The 23,041-nt window shown below is 40.5% G+C and overlaps 1 protein-coding gene across 1 annotated transcript in view; it reads left to right on the top strand.

Moving 5' to 3' along the window:
* The first annotated feature begins 3,051 nt into the window (after positions 1-3,051).
* The window catches only part of Lats1 (large tumor suppressor kinase 1), a 28,903-nt gene continuing 8,913 nt past the window's right edge, over positions 3,052-23,041 (top strand). Inside the window, exons 1-4 of the mRNA XM_059272774.1 lie at positions 3,052-3,528; positions 11,334-11,481; positions 17,014-18,524; positions 21,019-21,601. Of these exons, the coding sequence (XP_059128757.1) occupies positions 3,181-3,528; positions 11,334-11,481; positions 17,014-18,524; positions 21,019-21,601 (2,590 nt within the window). The 5' untranslated portion in view covers positions 3,052-3,180. The remainder of the gene's footprint in view (positions 3,529-11,333; positions 11,482-17,013; positions 18,525-21,018; positions 21,602-23,041) is intronic.

Genomic DNA, 23,041 nt, shown 5'->3' with positions numbered 1-23,041 from the left:
ATGAGCTTACTCTTTCATATGTTGAGCCTGTGATAGGTGGAGTCTGGCCAGTATCTGAGATGCTCTCAAAGCGTCTTCCTTACTATCCTGATCCAAAGCAGTGATTTCTTTTTCTTTTAGAAATACTTTATGTGTTTGGGTATTCTCCTTGTATGTATGTCTGTGTACCACTTGCATCCCTGTTGCTGGCAAAGGCCAGAAGTGGGTAGTGGATCCCCTGGAACTGGAGTTACAGGTAGTGTGACCTGCCAAGTGGATGCTGGGAATTGAACCCTGGTCCTCTGAAGAGTGGTGCTCTTGACCACTGAGTCATCTTTCCAGACCTGTGGTTTCTCTCTTTCTTTTTTTCCTTTCTTTTCTTTCCTTTTCCTTCCTTCCTTCCTTCCTTCCTCCCTCTCTCCTTTCCTTTCCTTTTTCCTCTCTTTTTTCCTCTCCTTTTCCCTTTCATTTCCTCTTTCCTTTCCCCTTTCCTTTCCTTTCCTTAGACAAAGTTTCTTTGTGTAGGCTTGGTTATCCTAGAACTCATTCTGTAGACCAGGCTGGCCTAGTACTCAGAGATCCGCCTGCCTCTGCCTCCTGAGCATGGTGTTTAAAGGTGTGCACCACCAGTCCCTAGCTCAGTGGTTTCTCTTTAATGCCAGCTCTCACAGCTATACCATCCTTTGTCTAAAACTTTGAATATTTCCCTTTTCTGGCCAAACTGCCCATTTTTTCAAATTTTCTCTTCTGCTTTTTCCTCCTAGTGTTCACAGTTAAGACGGCCAGCAATAACCAAGCCATAGTCTGAGTACCAGGGAAACTTTCTCCTTTAAATTTATCTATCACCTTTCAGTTCAGCTTAATGGAAATTCTTCAGGACATGTTCTTGGCCAGAGTGCAACACGGTGACCTTTCCTTCAGTTCTCAGTAGAGTTCCTGTTCCATTCTGAAATCTCGGGAGCACAGCCTTTCCTGCGTGTGTTTCTCTTACTGTTTTGGTTTTGCCCTCCCACCAGAATTGCCATTGAAGCTCTGTTCTAGAGGCATCATTCAGGAGCCTCTAGCCCACATCCCCAGAGTTTTTAAAATTCTTCCTATAAACCAATTCCAAAGGTTTCTGAACCATTTGGTCAGAGCAATAACCTCCCTTCTTTGATACTACTTTTCTGTTAGATTAAAAAAAAACTTTAAGAATACTTTAAATTTTCATACAAGTAGGCTTTTGTATGTGTGGTGGAAAAAACAGCTCGGGGAGTATAAAAACTCTTGGTGACTTACAAAGCATATATGCTCTTCCAACACAGAAGTAAGACCTCAAGAGTGTTAGCTCCAAAGGGAGCCTCCATTGTGTTCAGTACAAGAGTCTTAAAGTCCCCTGAAGGGGTGATTGCCTGGAGGGACTGCAGTATCAGGTTGGTGTGTGAATCCGGCCCCAGTTCCATATCCCAGCTCCAAAAATCTACCTGCTATAGTGTTCTCAGAGGAAGAGTCAGATGTTATACTAATAAAGACAGATAGATACTGTAAGTATCTAGAAAGATATATACTATCTTAGCAAAAAGGCCCAGAAGCGATTGTAAGTAGACTTAAATGTTTCTCTGTCATTTATTTATGTGTATGTGTGCATTTGCACATGCCATGACACATGTGAAGGTTAGAAGACAACTTTGGGGAATTGATTGTCTTATTGTACAGTGGATCCTAGGGATCGAACCCAGGTAATCAGGCTTGGCAACAAACATCTTTACCTGCTGAGACATCTGGCTAGCCCCCTCTCTTAGACTTTTGATCACTGCGACAAATTACTTCAGATAATTTAAGGTAGGAAAAACTTATTATGGTTCATAGTTTTGGAGGTTGTGGGCGTGCATGGCAGAACATCTCACATGACAGTAAGGAGGTCAGAAAGGGATCTGAGACAAAATATAGTCCCTTAAGGATGTACCTCCAGTGACCTACTTCCTTTAGTTAGGATGCACTTCCTGAAGTCTCTGGGACATGTCATATTCAAGCTATAACAATACTGCTTTTTAGTAACAAATAAGAGAATATTCAGGGTTTAATCCAACAGAGGTTTCTGTCTTATTCACATGTCCAGTGGCAGTCATTAGGACTCAATGTAGTGATTTAGAGACCCACTTTTCCTCCATGTTATAATCCCACTATTTCAAAGTGAACCCTGTTAAAATCCTTGAAGCAAGGAGTGCATCTGAATCTTTAACTGCCTTAGCTCAAAACTGAGACATGGCTTTGGTTGGAGCTACCCGGGAAGACAGAAGGTAGTACATGAATACAACCTCTGCTGCAATGCATTTATTAAAAACAATCGAAGGGCCAGTGAAATAGCTCTTCAGGTAAAGGCACTTACCGCAGACCTGATGGCCTGAGGTTTTGTTGTTGTTCTTTTGTTTTGTTTTCTCTGAGCCCTAACTGTCCTGGAACTCACTCTGTAGACCAGCCTGGCCTCGTCTACATGCCAGAAATCTGCCTGCCTCTGTCTCTGAAGTGTTGGGATTACAATCATGTGCCACCACCGCCTGGTTTGATGGTCTGAGTTTCATCTCTAGGATATAGATACCCTTATTCACATCCTGTAGTTTGGGGAGTAAACTCAAACAAGTCTTAAATCTTCTGAAAAAGTCATAGAAAACCTTTTAAAAACACTGATACCCTTTCTTCTAAGTAAATCTTACACCAAAGTCTAATAATTTCCAAGACTTAAAATTGGAGAGGGAGGTTGCTTAAGGTTCACTTAGTAATCCTTTACATTTATATATGCTTTCTATACTTATTAAAGCAGTCTTAAGATTTATTTATTTATTTATTTATTTATTTATTTATTTATTGGTCACAAATACTGCTAGTAAGAAATAATGTAAATCCACTTTAGAAACTAGGAAAATAGGCACAGAGAAGTGAAGTGATTTGACCTTGACCTACAGTACTACTTGATGAAGTCTGAGCTTTAGCTGGGAGCTATCAGCTCTCATAGCAGCAGAGGTTTCTCCAAATACAAGGAGCTGCTTTCTCAAGCACTGTAGCTTTACTTATGTACTTTCTTTTTTAGGTTAATCACTTCGATTATAAAGGACTTTAACATTTCTGGGAACGTCCCCTTTCACCTTTGCTCAGAAGGAATCTCTGAGTCTGTGGGTTAGCTCCTGAAGAAGTACTTCACGGGGGCCACATATAGATGCTTTCATGAAGAGGGGTGAAAAACCAGAAGGGTACAGACAGATGAGGCCTAAGACCTTTCCTGCCAGTAACTACCCTGGCAGCAGCCGACAGATGCTGCAGGAGATCCGAGAATCCCTTAGGAATTTATCTAAACCATCTGATGCTGCAAAGGCCGAGCATGACCTGAACAAGATGTCGACTGAAGATCCCAGGCAAGTGAGAAACCCACCCAAATTTGGCACACACCATAAAGCTTTGCAAGAAATTCGAAACTCTCTGCTACCATTCGCAAATGAAACAAGTTCTTCCCGGAGCCCTTCAGAAGTCAACCCACAGATGTTTCAGGATTTGCAGGCTGCTGGCTTTGATGAGGTAAGAATGTTTAAAGACAAAAAACAAACAAACCAACCAAATGGTTCTTCTTACCCTGTAAGGCAAACACCTTTCAGGAGAGCTCATACGGAAGTCTTCCTTTGAGAGGGCTCAACTGTGCATACAGATTTGTGTGTTCCATTAACAAAGAATGCTATTTACAGTCCTACTGATTAATATAACAATATAATTATTTCTTTAGTTTCTTCTGCACTAGTCCTAAATCCTGGGGTTTCTGTAGGTGAGGTTGTGAAGCCAGAGTGGAGGTGCAGTTGAAGAAAGCCACAAGTGATAGAGGCAGGGGAGTAGTTTGAAATGTGAACATTGTGATCTCAGTTTTTGCTAGAAAAGTGATAGCTCTAAGGAAGTCTGTGAAATCTAGATTCATTGTAGGGAGAGAGAATTATAGTAACTAAGTAGTGTATTCATGTCACTCAGGCCCAGTTTTAAATTTTAGTTAAGGCTAACAAAGCCAAATCTTTTGGTTTTTGTTTGTTTTGAAAGGTTTCTCTGTGTAGCCCTGTCTGTCCTGGAACTCACTTTGTAGACCAGGGTGGCCTTGAACTCACACAGATCTGCCTGCCTCTGCTTCCCAAGTACTGGGATTAAAGACATGTGCCACCACCACTTGACTACAAAGCCAAATCTTTACTGTCTATTCCAGAGCTCCTGTGAGAACTTTTAATAACATAGTTAATCACATTTTGCTTAGATTATTTTTTTAACATTTATTTTTATTTTTTGTGCATTGGTGTTTTGTCTGCATGTTTGTCTGTGTGAGGCTGTTGGATTCCCTGGAACTGGGGTTACAGATAGTTGGGAGCTGCCATATGGGTGCTGGGTATTGAACCCAGATCCTCTAGAAGAACAGCCAGTGCTTTTAACCACTAAACCATCTCCAGCCCCTTGTTTAGATTATTTAAAAAAATTGTTTCCTAAAACAACATTTTTTGTGAATGAATATTTTAGGTAGCAGAAATCATTTTAGATAAAAATTAGCTGTGTACAGCTGGAGACTTGGCTCACAGGTTAAGAGCAGTGGCTGCACTACCAGAGGACCCAGGTTTGATTCCTAGCACTCACATGGGCTCACAACCATCTATACAACTCCAGTTCAAGGGGATTCTATACCCTTTTCTGGCCTCTTCAAGCACATGGTGCAGATACATACACAGAGCCAGATACTCATACACATAAAATAAATAAATTTTTAAAAATCAGCTATTTAAAGTGTAACTAATGGTGAATAATCAAGAGTCATACCCAGGCATGGTGGCTCATGCTAACACTAGGAACACTGAGGGTTTTAAGTTCTGGGATAGCTGTGGGCTCTTGTAAAATAAAAAATAAGTTATAAGCTGGGTGGTGGTGGTGCACATCTTTAATCCCAGCACTCAGGAGGCAGAGGCAGACAGATCTCCATGAGTCTGAGGCCAATCTGGCCTACAAAGTGAGTTCCAGGACAGCAAAGGCTGTCTCAGAAAGCAAACAGCAGCAACAACAACAAAGATACATACTTTTTTATTTCAAAAAAGAAGAGGCAGGGAACAGTTCCAGTCAGATCAAAACAAAACCAAGGTTGAGCAGTATAAAAAAAATAAAAATTAAAAAAAAAGTGCTTAGCTTGTAGGATCCCAGATGGTCCTCTGGTCTCCTAGAGCCTTTGCAGTGATCCTTCTCACAGTGCCAAGCCTCAGCTAATCTCCATCACTTTTTCATGCCTTCAAAACTAGTACTACCTGGGAAACTTACACATTACCAAGTTTGGCTGCAAGCCTAAGGTAAAGCCTTGGCTCCCTCTCTATCACAGCTTCTGTGTACTTACCCAAGGAAACACTGCCCAGAACATTTTACTTCGATGATGCTGGTCTCTTAATAACAGCTATTTTTTTTTTTTTTTTTTTTTTTTTTTAGCCCCAGCATTATCATTATCTTCCAGGTTCCCACAGCAGTACATAAGCTCTGAGTACTCAGTGGCTTTTCTCACCCAGAATTCCAGTCTTCCCACAGTCCTCCCCAGAACATAGTCAGGTCTTGTCACAGCAATATCTCACAAACCTGGTACCAATTTTCTGTTTTAGTTAGGGTTTCTTTTGCTGTGATAAGACACGACTAAAAGCAACTTGGGTAGAAAAGAATTTACTGGGTCTTACAATGTATAAGTCCATTACTGAGAAAGTCAAGGCAGGAACTCAGGGCAGGAACTGGAACAGAAGCTGTGGAGGAGTGCTGCTTACTGACTTGCTCCTCATAGCTTTCTCGGCTTGCTTTCTTAGAGCACCCTGGACCTGTTCAAGGGTGACACCACCTACGGTGAGCTAGGCCCTCTCACGTCAATCAAGAAAACGCCCCATAGGTTTGCCACAGGCAATCTGGTGGGAATATTTTTTCATTTGGGATTCCCCCTCTTCACAAATGACTCCAGCTTGTGTCAAGTTGACATAAAACCAACCAGCACAGTTTAGTTGCCTGTTTTTGTTGTAGTTGTTGTTATGTGTTTGTTTGTTTGTTTGTTTGTTTAGTTTTGTGTTTTTAGACAGGGTCTTGTAAAGCTCAGGTTAGTGTGGAACTCTGTTTAGTCTAGCCTCACCTCAGGTTCATCACTCTTGCCTCAGTCTCCCAAGTGATGGGATTACAGGTGTGTGCCATGATGCCCAATCCGTCTATTTCCCTCCCTCCCTCCCTTCCTTCCTTTTCTGAGAATGTTTCTGGTAACTATTGAATTAAAAGTTCAAATATTTCAATATTAATTTCTTGATAGGCATAAATGTTAAATAGTATTGATTTTATTTTGCGGACATAAATATATAATCACTAAAGTATTTTTTCCTACAAACATGAAAATGGAAGCATAATTATGTGATTTTGTTTTGTTTTTGTTTTTCTAGACAGGGTTTCTCTTTGTAGATTTGGAGCCTGTCTTGGAACTTGCTTTGTAAATCAGGCTGGCCTCGAACTCACAGAGATCTGCCTGCCTTTATCTCCCAAGTGCTGGGATTAAAGGCGTGCACCACCACCACTGCCTGGCTGTGAGATTGTTTGTTTTTTAAATCACATTACACGTGTATTAAAGGTGCCGGTTTGAGCAGCCTCTTTTCACTCTGGCACTAATTCTCCATTTTCAGCACTGAGCACTATACTGACACTGTTACATATGTGAACTCATTCATTTATTTATTTTGGTTTTTCGAGACAAGGTTGCTCTGTGGAGCTTTGGAACTAGTCCAGGAACTCACTCTGTAGACCAGGCTGGCCTGGAACTCACAGCCATCTATCTGCCTCTGCCTCCTGAGTGCAAAGACTAAAGGCATGCACTATTGGTAGTTATGAAAGCCACTCCACGTAGTTAAAAGGGAGGTTTACTTTGTGGGGTACCCACTACATGACACCACTGCTGCCCAGCTCTGTGAAAATCTTTTAAACCATAGCAGTAGTCTTGTTTTGTTCACTAGTGTAATAAAACTGGCTGTCAGATGTATGCCTGTGGTGGCAGCACTTGGGTAGTAGGAGTGGGGTGATCAAGGTCATGCTCAGTTTATATCCAGTTTAAGGCTACCATGGGCTACTTTGAGATCCTTTCACAAAAAAAAAAAAAAAAAACCACAAAAGCCAGGATAATAATCACCAAAACCATAGGCTGAAATTCTAGAACATTTAACAATATAGGAGTCCCACAATATTGGGTGCCAGTTTTCTTGCCAGCTGATATGGTACTACCATAATATGATGGTTAATAGCATAGTTACAGTTTGTTTGATTTAACCAGTTTATAAATTAAATTTGCATTTAAAGTAAGAGTAATTTCTTTGTATCTCATTACAAATTTGCAAAATCTGACTGGCATAAAACATGACCACAGTATACCTTGTTTCAGTTGGAGATTGAGTTTGGTTGCTCAACCCAATTAATATCCAATAAAATTCAATTAATGCTTTGAATATGATGGTGATTTGGGGTGAAGAGATGGCTCAGTTAGAGAAGAGCTAGCTGCTCTTTCAGAGGATTTGGTTTCAATTTCCAGCACCTAGATGGTCTTCACAGTGGTCTGTAACTCCAGATCCAGGGGCTCTGACACCCTCTTCTGGGCTTTGGGGGCACCAGTCACATACTGGTGCATATACATACATTCAGGCAAAACACCTATACACAGAAAATAAAGTAATTGATAATTTTTGAAAGGACTGGTTCATTTTAAATCATTGTCATTGTCTCAGCCTCTTGAAGATGTCAACCTGAAACTCTCAGGAGTCCCTGGGGTTTTACTTGGTGGCAGTGTGCTGTAGTACAGGAACCACTTCTTTTTTTTTTTTTAAAGATTTATTTATCTATTATGTATACAGCATGTTTGCCTGCAAGCCAGAAGAAGGTGCCAGATCTCATTACAGATGGTTGTGAGCCACCATGTGGTTGCTGGGAATTGAACTCAAGACCTCTGGAAGAGCAGGCAGTGCTCTTAACCGCTCCAGCCCCACAGGAACCACTTCTAATGCCTAGGCATCAATATGCAAGAAGGACCAGTACACAAATCAGATAACAGATTTATATCAGAAACTCTTATTCTCCCTGAAGATCAGTAATTTATAAGCCTGTAATCCTCATACCTTGGAAGGCTGAAATAGAATGATCACAAGTTCAGGGCCAGGCTACAGAATATGTTCACAGCCAACTTAGGCATCTTGTTGAAGCCTGACCCAAAAAGTTAAAAAGAAAAAAAAAAGAAAAAGAAAAACTGAATTCCTGAATCCCAGTTCTTGTGAAGCTTAGACAAGAGGATTGCTGTGAGTTTGAGTTTATAGCTGTTACTCTCAACTCACCCTAGAAAGAAAAGTAAAAAGAGGACTGGGGACACCTAGTGTTAAGAGTGCTTGTCTAGCACGAATCAGGCTCTTGGTACAATTCCCAATAAGGAAGAAAAACTTGGTACCCTTTTCAAGAGAGATTACTCTCAGGTGGGCATCAAGTATCTATCACCTGGGCTGGAGAGATAGCTCAGAGGTTAAAAACACTTGCTGCTCTTCCAGAGGTCCTGAGTTCAATTCCCAGCAACCACATGGTGGCTCACAACCATCTATAATGAGATCTGGTGCTCTCTTCTGGCATGCAGGTGCACATGCAGAGCACTCATGCACTCATATACATAAAATATAATATATAAATAATTTTTTTTTAAAGTATCTACCACCTGTCTTTGGTTAGCTCAGATTCATTTCCAGCCAGTCTAAAAGGGAAAACCATCTATCAGTAGTCTGTTCACCCAGTATCTTTTTTGTTTTGTTTTGTTTTTTTTGGTTTTTTAAGACAGGGTTTCTCTGTGTAGCTTTGCACCTTTCCTGGATCTCGCTCTGTAGACCACGCTGGCCTCAAACTTACAAAGATCCGCCTGACTCTGCTTCCCGAGTGCTGGGATTAAAGGCATGCACCACCACTGCCTGGCTCTAATCTATTTTAATTCTCACTTGAAATACTAAATATTTTAGAACAGGTAAGTAGCTGCCTCCCTCTTGAAAAGTGTACTTTTGTATGCCTTCTGAATGTTAGTGTATACTTGATGTTTACAGTGAATTTTAAAGAAATGTAGGAGGACTACCAACATCTGAGCCCTGGGCATTGCACTCCCGTGCTTTGCATGCTTTTTTTTTTTAACTCTTAGGTCAGCCCTATGAATCTGTCACACTCGAGGAGGTGGAGATTCTCAAGCATTAACTACTTAGAAAAGTCCTCACAATTCTGAAGGGGAGCTGCTGGAACTCAACCTTGGACCAGTCTGATTCCAAATATCATTGAGAGGTGGTTCAGTGGTCAAATGCACTAGCTGCTCTCCAGAGAACCCAGGTTCGATTCCCTGCACCCACTTGGGGGCTCACAACCATCTATAACTCCAGTTCCAGGGGATCTGACACCCTCTTCTGCCCTCTGCGGCACCAGGCACACAGGTGGTACACAGACATACAAACACATTAAAAAACAACAAAATATAAATGTATATTTGTTTCAGCTAGTATCTAACCTCCTAAAATTCTTCATCATAGCTACTCTAAGTATTTTTTCTATCATTTCTCCAGTATTTGTATATTTCCTGTAAATATACTTCTTCAAAATGTAAACCTAATTTAAAAAATTTCTTAGTTTATGTGTATGGTTTTGCTTGCATATGTCTGTGTACCACATGCATGCAATGCCTGGGGAGGCCAGAAGGGGGCATGGACTCCCTTGAGACTTGCGTTATAGACAACTGTTAGCCACCATGTGGGTACTTGGAGTCCAACCCTAATTCTCTAGAAGTCAGTACTCCTAACCACTGAGCTGTGTCTCTACCAAACCTAATGATGTCTTATTTCATTCTCATTTGTTTTGTGTGCATGTGTGCGTGTGTGTGCACAGAATGCCAAGGGGAGTGTGTGGCGGTCAGAGGACAACTTGCAGGGAGCAGTTCTCACCTTTCTTCGAGGTGAGAGTCGTCAGGTCATGAGGCTTGTCAGCAGGCACCTTTACCTAGGAGACAGCTAGTCAGTCCCACACCCTATATTATTAGTGTCTTCTTTGTAACTGGTGAGAATAGCCCCATAAATCTCAAACTATTAAAGAAACAAAACAAACCCTCAAATCTTAGAAATAGCACACCTGCTGCTTCCTTCTAGTAGGACTTTTTTGGAGTAAAACCAGCAATATGGTTTTGATTATTTTTTATTCTTACATAAACAAGGATTATCATATTTAAAAAAGCAATAAAAATACTGGACATGGGCCAGTGATGGTAAGCAGATAAATGTGTTGCCATGCAGGCCTGGCAACTTGAATTCAAACCCTAGAACCCACATAAAAAAAGAAAGGAGAGGGGCTGGAGAGATGGCTCAGTGGTTAAGAGCACTGGCTATTCTTCCAGAGAACCCGAGTTCAATTCCCAGCACCCACAGGCCAGATCACAACTGTCTGTAACTCCAGTTCCAGGGGATCTGACACCTTCACACCAGTGCACATAAAATAAATTTAAATAAATTATTTAATTTTTTTTAAAGGAGAAAAATGAATCCACAAGGTTGTTCTCTGACCTTCACATGTGTGTCATAGCACATGCCTGCCCCCATATCATGCACATACCCAGACAACAATAAAAAAAAAAAAATTGAAACTTTAAAACTCTGGAAGTGACTTTTGTATCATTATTAAGTACCTTTACCAGTATGTCTAATCAGTAAAGGAGTTCCTTACTAGTTTTTATTCTCTTAAGAAGTTACATCTGTCAGGCATGATGGTGAAAGTCTTTAATCCTAGCACTCTTGCAGAGGACCTAAGTGTGATTCTCAGCACGTACACATCAAGTGGCTTACAACTACCTATAACTTCAGTCCCAAGGAATCCAGTTCCCTCTTCTAGCCTCAGAGGACACTTGTGTTCGTGTGCACAAATCGACGTTCAGACACACATATACACACAATTTAAAATAATAAAGTAAAAACAAAATCTTTAGCCAGGTGGTGGTGGTGCACACCTTTAATCCCAGTACTCAGGAGGTAGAGGCAGGCAGATCTATGAGTTCTAGGCCAGCCTGGTCTACATAGCAAGTTTTAGGCCAGTCAGAGTTACATAGTGAATTCCTGTCTTAAAGAAAGAAAGAAAAATAAACATTCTTGTGCGCACACATGTGCACACATGCACACAAAATAAATGAGAATGAAAAAAATTGTTAGGTTTGGGGTACTGTCTTTTATTCATAACTAAAAATTTCTCTTGTGCTTACTACTCTGTTCTTTCCTTCTGCTAATTATATTTATATTATGTTTCTTTTTGATAAAATTTCTTATCAGGACATGGTTATTCAAGCTCTTCAGAAAACTAATAACAGAAGCATAGAAGCAGCTGTTGAATTCATTAGTAAAATGAGTTACCAAGATCCTCGTCGAGAGCAGATGGCTGCAGCGGCTGCCAGACCTATTAATGCCGGCATGAAACCAGGTGATTCATTGTGTGGGTTGTTTGTTTGTTTGTTTCTTGTCTCTTCTTTTACAGAATATTGTAAAACACCTGAATATGTCAAATCTTTGGTCTTAGAAATTGCTGACATTGCCAGGCATGGTGGTGCACTCCTGGTAATATCAACATTTGGGAGATGGAGGCAGGCTGAAGAATCAGTAATTCAAAGTCAGCTTGAACTGCAGGAGGCCCTGTCTCAAACATAACAAAAAACAGGAAGGAAGGATGAAGGATGGAGAGAGAGACTGACAGACACTGCTGTTAGCATCTGTGTTAGTCGAGGTTTTCTAGAGGAACAGAATTGAAAGGAATGAAAGGGGATTTATTTAAATTTTATTTTTATTTTATGTGTATGTGTACTATGCATGTATGTGAGTATGTATGTATACCACATGTATTCCTGGTGCCCAGTGAGGTCTAGACTCTGGGGCAGTTGTAAACCACCATATGGGGTACTGGGAACTGAACTCAAGTCCTCTGCAAGAGCAGCAAGTACTCTTAACCCTTGAGCCATCTTTCTAGTTCCCCTAGAATGGTATTTATTAATTAGGGTGGCTTACAAGTCTGGCTGTCTCTCCTGATTGGAAGGCTAAGAATCCAGTAGTTGTTCAGTCCATGTCTCTGTTGGGATCCTACAGAAGTAGGTTCTATTAATAGCAAAGGAATGCCTTTGCCACAGAATAGATGAATTTGCCAGCAAGATTGAGGGCAAGCAGGTAAAAAGCAAAACCTTCCTTCTTCCATGCCCTCATATGTGAGCTGCCACCAGGTGTGGCCCAAATTTAGGATGAGCCTTCCCACCTCAAATGATCCAATCAAGAAAATCCCTTACAGGTGTGCTCAGCTGCTTGCATTTTAGTTGATTCCAGATGTAGTCAAGTTAACAACCAAGAATAGCCATCATAGTGTCCCATAAAGGGAAGTTTCAAATCTCAAATTAGGATAATGGTATGTGGGAATTTCAGGCTAGCCAGCACTACATAGTGAGAACCTGTATCAGGATAAGTAAGTAAATAAATAAATAAATAAATAAATAAATAAATAAATAAGCAAGCAAGCAAATAAGTATTTTTTTTTTAAATACCATATCAACCACATTATTTTCTTCCCATGGGAAACCTGAATGGTCTATATGTATATATGTTGATTGTTATTTAGGAAATAAATTTTTAAAGGAAAGGAGAAAAAAAGCATCATAATAAATCTTACTTGTTTACTTACTCTACCATGCATAACTTTCTTTGTTACTAAATGGTATACAAAAAAATTATTTCGGTGATGCTAGGAAGGGATTGGACCCAGGGCCTCACACCTGATAAGCACTCATTCTACCACTGAGCTACATTCCTAGTCCTACAAAATTTTAATAGCACCATTGAGACTCACTGCATGATTTGTTTAACCACTATCCCATTTGCAGGGTTATTTCCTTGTTTCATTGTTTTTCTGCACGGTGGTAGAGACTGAACCTGGGTCTTTAGGCATGCTAGGCAAATAATTTATCACTGTGCTATATCTCCAAGTACCCACTCTTTTTTTTTTTTTTTAACCTGTGCATCTAAGGCTTTGAACTTCCTAACAGTAAATTTCAAAGAACTTGGCAGTTTTTGAGGTTTTTCATAGATACTGCTGTCTAGAAAAGGGTGGTACTCTGTCATTTTACAGTGAGAATATCTGTATTTTTTTTTTTCTTTTTTTTTTCTTTTTTTTTTCTTTTTTTTTTCTCGAGACAGGGTTTCTCTGTGTAGTTTTGGTGCCTGTCCTGGATCTCGCTCTGTAGACCAGGCTGGCCTCGAACTCACAGAGATTTACCTGGCTCTGCCTTCCAAGTGCTGGGATCAAAGGCATGCACCACCACCACCACCCCTGGCTCCTCAGCCCATGTTCAATGGTTTTTGTGGGATTTTTAGGTTGGTTTTTGGTGTTAGGAATTGAATTTGAGGCCTTGTACATACTAATAAGTATATGTTGTACTTACTGTTTTCAATCGTGTATTTCTCTTTACCATTGGCTTATAAGAGGATTTTATTCATTTTTCCTTTTGTTCAACACAGTTTTTTTTTTTCTTTTTTTTTTTTTTTTTTTTTTTTGGTTTTTCGAGACAAGGTTTCTCTGTGTAGCTTTGTGCCTTTCCTGGAACTCACTTGGTAGCCCAGGCTGGCCTCGAACTCACAGAGATCCGCCTGGCTCTGCCTCCCGAGTGCTGAGATTAAAGGCGTGCGCCACCACCGCCTGGCTCAACACAATTTCTGATCAACCACTGTTGGAGAACTTTCCTGTTAGTTGAGTGTGTTACTGGCAACTTATAAAACTTATATTCTACTATCATAGCGCAGACAGTCAAAATACATATGGCATTAGAGTTATGTGAGTAAAGAGGGGAGAATTACATGGTACTGGACTCCTGCGAGAGGAATTTTTGCCTTAATCAAGATCAGAGATGGCCGGGTGGCGGTAGCGCATGCCTTTGATCCCAGCACTTTGGAGGCAGAGCCAGGTGGATCTCTGTGAGTTTGAGGCCAGTCTGGTCTACAGAGCGAGATCCAGGACAGGCACCAAAACTACACAGAGAAACCCTGTCTCGAAAAAACAAAAACAAAAACAACAAAAAAAGATCAGAGCTGGGGATGGTGGGCCATATCTGTAATCTCAGAGACTCAACTCATAAGCAAACCTTGTTACATAGCAAACCTGTTTGAAGATCAAGGTCAGAGGAAAACTCCCTAAGAAACTGATCCTTGTGGGGGCTGCATGGAAGGGGTTGGTTTGATTTTGCTGTCTTGTTTTGAGACATAATCTTGCTATGTAACTGAAGCTGGGCCAGAGCTCACTCAGTATACAGCACAGGCTGCCTCGAATTGGCAGTAGCTTCTGGCTTCCCAAGTGCTGGGATTAGAGGCACAAACCATTACCCCAGCTTCAGAGTTCCTCTTTTTAGGACACAGGTGATACTGTTTGGAGCCTAACCTAAAATTCTCATTTAATCTTTCTAGCAAAGTATGTCCATGTGTTATAGGCAGGGGCAGGGAGTAGCAGGAGGACTTCAGCACGATGATTGTGGAGCAGGGCCATAACAGTTTGACCCATAACACCTGAAGTAATCCATAATCACAGCTGGAGCTGACTGAGGAATAAAAGTGCGCATAACTCTCAATCCTTTTTCTGAGGACCTTGATGAGAACAGTGCCAATCAAACTGTCTGTGGGGAAGAACTCAGGTTTCTTGCATTTCTAGGTAATCATGAATTATTGAGACACAGGGTCTCACCATGTAGCCCTGGCTGGCCTGGAACTGTATGTAGACTAGGTTGGCCTTGAACTCATAGAGATCCACCTGCCTCTGCTTCTAAGCACTTGGATTAAAGATGTGTGCCACCACAGTCAGCCTAATAATTTATAAAGTTCTGGGGTCGGTGACGCTGAGATGAAGGCAGTGGATGTTCATCCATATGGATGCTCAGATTATCTGATGATGACATCGTAGGGTAGATCTAATGCTGAAATTGTAGATGAATGACAGCGTGAGGCTGAGTGTGGTGGCTCATGTCTGGAATCCCAGCACTCGAGACAGAGGCAGGATTGGTGAAAGTCAAGGCTAACTTGGGCCACCTGGTAAGACCCTGTCTCAAAATGCAAAACAAAAAAATGTGAGTCTCTGGGTTCAGGCCCTAGTATTTGGGAGGAGAAAGAAGGGAAGAGGAGAGAAAGAACTTATCAGATAAGAAAGTCTAAATGTGCCCCCGTTGGTAGGAAGTACTGCAGAAAAGGTAGCTTTTTAAAAGGAATTGAAAGCAAAACAGAACCCTAGTTTGGGGCCCAGGTTTTTGTTTTGTTTTGTTTTGTTTTGGGGAAAAAAAAAGAGAGAGAGAGAACAACAGCAACAAAACTTGATTTCTCCCCTAAAATTTTTTTGTTGTTTTGAGATAAGGTCTCCAGCTAGAGAGATGGCTAGTGGTTAAGAATGTATAGTATGAGGTAGAGGAATAAAAAAGAAATGAACATGTTGAGTGTCTTAGTTAGGACTTATTGCTGTGAAGAGACACGATGACCATGGCAACTCTTAGAAAGGAAACATTTAATTTAATTGAGCTGGTTTACAGGGTCAGAGGTTTAGTTCATTATTGTCTTGGCGGGAAACATGGCAGGAAATGTGGCGGCACACAGGCAGACATGGTGCTGGAGAAGGAGCCAAGAGTTCTACATCTGCATCATCTGCAGGCAGAAGGAAAAGAGAGAGCCTCTGGGGCCTGGCTTGAGCTTCTCAAATTTCAAAGCCCATCCCCAGGGATACACTTCCTCCATTGTGGTCACACCTACTCCAATAAGGCCACATGTCCTAATTCTTTCAAATAATGCCACTTTTTATGAGCCGATGGTGGCCATTTTCATTCAAACTACCATATCAAGATTTTAGAAAAAGAAAAAAAGGACTGTGTACTGCTTTTGCAGAGGACCCAAGTTCGATTCCCAGCACCCATGTCAGGTGGCTCACAAGTCCAGCTCCAGTAGATTTGATGCCTCTGACCTACAAGGGTATCTCCGTTCAGGTACACAGACACATACATATAATTAAAAATAATAAAAATAGCCAGGAGGTGGTGACAAACACCTTTAAGCCCAGCACTCAGGAGGCAGAGACAGGCAGATCTCTGAGTTAGAGGGCGTCTTGGTCTACAGAATGAGTTCTAGGGCAGCCAGGGCTATACAGAGAAACTCTGTCTCAAAAAATTAATAATAATAATAATAATAATAATAAATTTAAAAGGTAAAATTAATATAAAAATGAAGTTAAAAAATAAAAAAAGAGACAAGGTCTCTGTAGCCTTGGCTAGCCTCAAACTTGGTATGTACATTATAAGTTCCAGGTCAGCCCACAGCCTGGATGTCTCAAAAACATTCCTCCCTGCCTTCTCCTTCTCAAAAAAAAAAAAAAAAAAAAAAAAAAAGAGCAAGAGAACCAGCCCACCACTCAAGTTGTTTTCTGGCTTACACATGCATGCTATGGTACATGTACATACATAAAATTAATAAAAAGTAATAAAGATGTTTTTAAGTAAAACCTCTTGCTGAAATTTTAATTCATAACCTTTGGGTAGTCAATTAATTATTTGGTCAGTTCCCAAGAGTGTTTTGGGTTTTTATTATATTTATGTTATGAATGTTTTACTTGCATGTATGTATGTGGACCCATGTATCTAGTGCCTGTGAAGTTCAAAAGAGGGTATTGGATCCCCTAGAGCTGTAGTTACCATTGTGAGCTGCCCTGTGGGTGGTGACAACTGAACATAGGTCCTCTGTAAGAGCAGCGGGCACTTTTAACCACTGAGCCATCTCTCCAGGCCCAAGAATACATTGTTTTCAAAACTATAGTCAACGTGTAAGATTGATTCCTTGACTTACTCCTTTTTTACAATTCTTAAACTTGAGTATCATTTAGTAGTATAAATATTCTGAAATAAATTATTTTAAAATGATAGGTTAAAAAAAATGACTGTTCTTTCTTTTATAATCATAGGAAACGTGCAACACTCAATTAATCGAAAACAAAGCTGGAAAGGTTCTAAAGAGTCTTTAGTTCCTCAGAGACATGGCCCACCTCTAGGAGAAAATGTGGTCTATCGTTCTGAAAGCCCCAACTCACAGGCAGATGTAGGAAGACCCCTGTCTGGATCCGGCATTACAGCATTTACTCAAGCTCATCCAAGCAATGGACAGAGAGTGAATCCCCCACCACCACCTCAAGTTAGAAGTGTTACTCCTCCACCACCTCCAAGAGGCCAGACTCCCCCTCCACGAGGCACAACTCCACCTCCCCCCTCTTGGGAACCAAACTCTCAGACAAAGCGTTATTCTGGGAGCATGGAATACGTAATCTCCCGAATCTCTCCTGTTCCACCTGGGGCATGGCAGGAGGGCTACCCTCCAGCACCTCTTAACACTTCTCCCATGAATCCTCCTAACCAGGGACAGAGAGGCATTAATTCTGTTCCAGTTGGCAGACAACCAATCATCATGCAGAGTACCAACAAATTTAACTTTCCACCAGGGAGACCTGGAGTTCCGAATGGTGGTGGTCAGACCGATTTTATCATGCACCAAAATGTCCCAGCTGGTGCTATGAATCGGCAGCCACCACCTCCATACCCTCTCACCTCAACTAATGGACAAAGCCCTTCTGCTTTACAAACAGGGGGATCTGCTGCTCCTCCATCCTATGCAAATGGAAATATTCCTCAATCAATGATGGTGCCAAACAGGAACAGTCATAACATGGAGCTTTATAATATTAATGTACCTGGACTACCAACAACTTGGCCCCAGTCGTCTTCTGCTCCTGTCCAGTCATCCCCAAGCAGTGGGCATGAAATTCCTACATGGCAACCTAACATACCAGTGAGGTCAAATTCTTTTAATAACCCATTAGGAAGTAGACCAAGTCACTCTGCTAATTCTCAGCCTTCAGCCACTACAGTCACTGCGATCACACCAGCTCCTATTCAGCAGCCTGTGAAAAGCATGCGTGTCTTGAAACCAGAGCTGCAGACTGCTTTAGCCCCTACCCATCCTTCTTGGATGCCGCAGCCAATTCAAACTGTTCAGCCTACCCCTTTTCCTGAGGGTACAGCTTCAAATGTGCCTGTCATTCCACCCGTTGCTGAAGCTCCAAGCTATCAAGGTCCACCACCACCTTATCCAAAACATCTGCTACACCAAAACCCATCTGTCCCTCCATATGAGTCAATAAGTAAACCATGCAAAGATGATCAGCCTAGCTTACCCAAGGACGATGATGATGAGAAAAGTTTAGAAAATGTTGATAGTGGGGATAAAGAAAAGAAACAGATTACAACTTCACCTATCACTGTTAGGAAAAACAAGAAAGATGAAGAACGAAGAGAATCTCGTATTCAGAGTTACTCCCCTCAGGCATTTAAATTCTTTATGGAGCAACACGTGGAAAATGTCCTGAAATCTCATCAGCAGCGTCTGCATCGGAAGAAACAGTTAGAAAATGAAATGATGCGGGTAAAACTTGTAAAAATATTTTCATACTTGATCTTCTCTTTCCTTGGTATTTTCAAATATTATGCTCCAGTATTCTTGTAGAGAAATATAATGTGTTGCCAATAATTTGAGTAAACTTTGGGAAAGTTTTTGATTGTAGCATTTCAGTGATTTGTTCAGCATTTCCTATAATAAAGTTCTTATGTAAATTTAAAATACATTATTTATAGTATATTGGATATGGAAATTAAAATAAGTTAATTTCTAGGTTTTATACATTATTTTACAACATACAGAAGTCAACTAGAAATATCTGGGTTTTCAGTACACATAAAAATCATTGCTGTTTAGCCGAGAATTTGATGTTTATTCTTTATATACACATTATTAGAAAATGTCAAAGTCACCAGGTATGGGGACACACACTTTTAATCCCAGCACTCAGGAGGCAGAGGCCTGCATTGCTAGTTCCAAGGCAGCCGAGGCTATGTAGCAAGACTATGTCACACACACACCAGAAAAAAAATAAGTAAAAGAAGGAAGTGTCAAAATCACCTCTTTGCAGTTATTTTCCTCTTGTAATGATGTTGAGGAAAATATGCTGAAATTGTTGAATGCATTCGGGAGATCAGAGTACCGATCACTCGCTTCAGATCCCACAGAGATATTGTTGGTAGGTACTATGATGGAGCCCTTACCATCATGGTTTATCATATGCTCGGAATGCAAAGCTTTGAATTCTCCCTCTTTTTACATCTGCTGCTCAAAGTGTGAGAAGATTATGCTGCTTTTCATGCTGAAAGAGCTATAAAATGATTACTTCCAAGTCTCACTTTAGTTCAGTAGGACATTTTCTTTTTGGGGGGCCTGCTGGTTTTCAGACAGTTTCTCTGTGCCCTGGCTGTCCTGGAACTCACTCTGTAGACCAGGCTGGCCTCGAACTCACAGAGAGCAGCCTGCCTCTACCTTCTGAGTGCTGGGGTTAAAGGCTTGTGTCACCACTGCCCCACCAGTATTTTCTTACTATAAATAATTACGTTAAATGAGAAATACCACAAATTCTTTTATTCACATTGTTCTTAGAATTTCTTACTAAAGTCTATGTATTTTCTTAGTTTATTTTTCCTTTTTCCTCTTCACTTTCACTAATAGCTGACTTAAACTTTCATGGTGTTGGAAGCTTTGCTGACTTCTGTAGCCTCCATTACTGTGTAGGCAAGTAAGATTTTAAGAGAAAGAGTTCTGTACTAAATCTGGCATGCTACCACTCTGAAAAGACTTTGCATGCAAGTGCACATCCTAACAGAAGCATGAGGTTGCTGTATTGAGATTAGTCTGGCATTTCTAAAATTAGCCTCTACTTTTCCAAGTCTTGTCCTTTTAAAAGTTAGTAAATTCTGTATTAGCCAAAGAAACTCCTTGCCTTCTAAGTCCAGGTATTCTGTCACTGCTTAGAAGCTGTGTTTATCTGGGTTATCTGGGTTTTTTGTTTTGTTTTGTTTTGTTTTTGTAAGATTTATTTATTTATTATGTATATAGTGTTCTGCTGCACACCAGAAGAGGGCACCAGATCTCATTAAAGATGGTTGTGAGCCACCATGTGGTTGCTGGGAATTGAACTCAGGACCTCTGGAAGAGCAGTCAGTGCTCGTAACTGCTGAGCCATCTCTCCAGTTCCCTATCTGTTTTTTGATAATGCCCTTTATCACAATAATTTTAAAAACTATTTTAGAATATCTAAAAAATACCAAGCATATTGTCCCTTTTGCATTTTCGCTAATGCTGTCAGAAAGAAAAAGAAAGATTACCATGACTTTTGTCTATTTCTTTAAAAAAATTTTAGTTACATTTTAATTTGTGTGTGTGTGTGTGTGTTCGTGCGTGTTCGTGCACATGTGCGCACAAGCCTCTGAGAACATGTAGAGGTCAGAGGACAATATGAGCGGGTTGGTTCTGTCCACCCTGTGGGTCCTAAGGATCAAGACTTGGCCACGGGTGCCTTTACCTGCTGAGCCATTTGTTTGTTTCTTTTTGTTTTTAAGGATGATTGAACCTGGAGTGAAAAAATTTCTCTCTGTGAAAGATAAAATTAGGGGGAAGATATTTGAGGCCTAGACATTCTACAGAAATGATTTGGTGAGGGCAGTCTAGTCCTATAATTTGGGACTGTGCCCGGAGAGAGTTGAGAATGCATGTTAACAGACATTTGCTTTACTGTGTATTGGGAAGCTGTTCCGTGAGTGCTCTAGAAGGAAGAGAAGCCTGACTGTTGATATCCTCTTCTACTTGCTCTCCACAGCTGAATGTGCACTCATACTCACCTCGTGTATTGTTTACTAGCTTTCAAGCTTGACTTTGATTATTAATTTTTCTCTGAAATACATTCTAGAATTCTAACATGCTTTATTAAAAATCATTATGCATTTAACTTTCAAAATATGCCTGAATTTTTTTATTAAGCTGTTTCTTACTATTCAATACAATTCCTTATTTAACCTCTAGTTTATTTACCTAGGTTGGATTGTCTCAAGATGCCCAGGATCAAATGAGAAAGATGCTTTGCCAGAAAGAGTCTAACTATATTCGTCTTAAAAGGGCTAAAATGGACAAGTCTATGTTTGTGAAGATAAAGACACTAGGAATAGGAGCGTTTGGTGAAGTCTGTCTAGCAAGAAAAGTCGATACTAAAGCTTTGTATGCAACAAAAACCCTGCGAAAGAAAGACGTTCTACTTCGCAATCAAGTTGCTCATGTTAAAGCCGAGAGAGATATTCTAGCTGAAGCTGACAATGAATGGGTGGTCCGCTTGTATTACTCATTCCAGGATAAGGACAATTTGTACTTTGTGATGGACTACATTCCTGGGGGTGATATGATGAGCCTATTAATTAGAATGGGCATCTTTCCAGAAAATCTGGCACGATTCTACATAGCAGAACTTACCTGTGCAGTTGAAAGTGTTCATAAAATGGGTTTTATTCATAGAGACATTAAACCTGATAACATTTTGATTGACCGAGATGGCCATATTAAATTGACTGACTTTGGTCTGTGCACTGGCTTCCGATGGACACATGATTCCAAGTACTACCAGAGTGGTAAGTGAGCGTGTAAATTCCATTTTAACTCACCGTAATACAATTTATTTATGTAGTACAACTTAAGATGGCTTCGACCCTGGATGAGACCAGTAGACATGGGTTGGTTTCTAATCTCTCTTATTAAATTTAGGTAAATCCCTTACACTTACATCTATAAAGTTAAAGAATATATAAAGTTTATTTTTAAATATTATTAAAGTTTTTAAAGTAACTATTACAAAATTTTGTCACTTTTGGAAGGTGTCAGTTTTTAATTTTTGAGTAAAGCCTCTGTCCCCCAAGATAACAGTAGTTGTTAGATGCTCCTAGTAGTTTGTTCCCTCCTTTGCTCCAGAGACACCCATTATGTAGAACTTGAGTCCATCCTTCACTTTTCTCGGTTGTGCTGCTGCTGCTGCTGTCTCCCAGGCCTCCCTCCTGCCTGCCAGGCACGTAGTCTACCACTGACCTAGAGCCTCACCATTTTGTACTTTTCACTCAGAAACAAGATCTCACTAGGTTGCCCAGACTTCAGTGGAACTTATACGTGGTAGCTCAGGAAAGCCTTCAACTTGGGATCCTTCAACCTTCAGCTTCTTATGTACTGGGATTATCAGCCCACACTACTAGGCCTGAACACCATATTCTATAGATACATTCTATACATTATGTATTATATTCATCAACAATATATTACTTCATTTTTCCTACTATTGAAACTTTTTAATCATTCTATATGTATTTTTGTGTCTCTTTTTTCTTTTTGTTTACTTCTTTTGTTTTTGAGATTTCTCCATGTTACTGAATATATTTGTTTTCACTGCTATTTAGAGTTCTATATATGACTGTCACACAATCTATTTAACCCTAAACACATGCACATGATTCTATTTAATCATGTGACACTGTGAGGCCGAATGAAGACATGAGACTTAGGTGAAGTAACTTGTCCAAGGTCAGACAGAAATTAAGTGTAAGGGCTAGGCTTTGAACCCAGATTTGTCTGATTACAGGGCCCATGTTATTTCTACCACACTGCCTCACCAAGAACCCTTCAAGCGCTAATGGAAGTGTAAGTTGATCTAATGTTTGTTGAATACTTACTATCTTCTAGGTGCTTTACATATATTCTCATTTAGTGCTTATAGCATCTTCTAAGGTAAGTGTTAGCCTTTGGGGTATCTGAACACAAACAGATGGATTTTTTCCTTTTTTATTTATTTAATTTTGAGGCAGGGTTTCACTATATAGCACAGGCCAGTCTCCCCCAACCCCAACCCCCGAAGGGGGTTTCTCTGTGTAACAGCTCTGGCTTGCTTTGTAGACCAGACTGGTCTTGAATCCACAGAGATCCACCTGGCACACAGACCAGTCTTGAACTCCAAACTCACAGTTCTCCTGCCTCAGCTTCCCAGGTTCAGGGATTATAGGCATGTTCTTCCATAGCAGCACACTGAG

This window comes from Peromyscus eremicus, chromosome 8b (assembly GCF_949786415.1).
Source record: "Peromyscus eremicus chromosome 8b, PerEre_H2_v1, whole genome shotgun sequence".
Taxonomy (NCBI): Eukaryota; Metazoa; Chordata; class Mammalia; order Rodentia; family Cricetidae; genus Peromyscus; species Peromyscus eremicus.
This window is presented reverse-complemented; position numbering and strand designations above follow the sequence as displayed.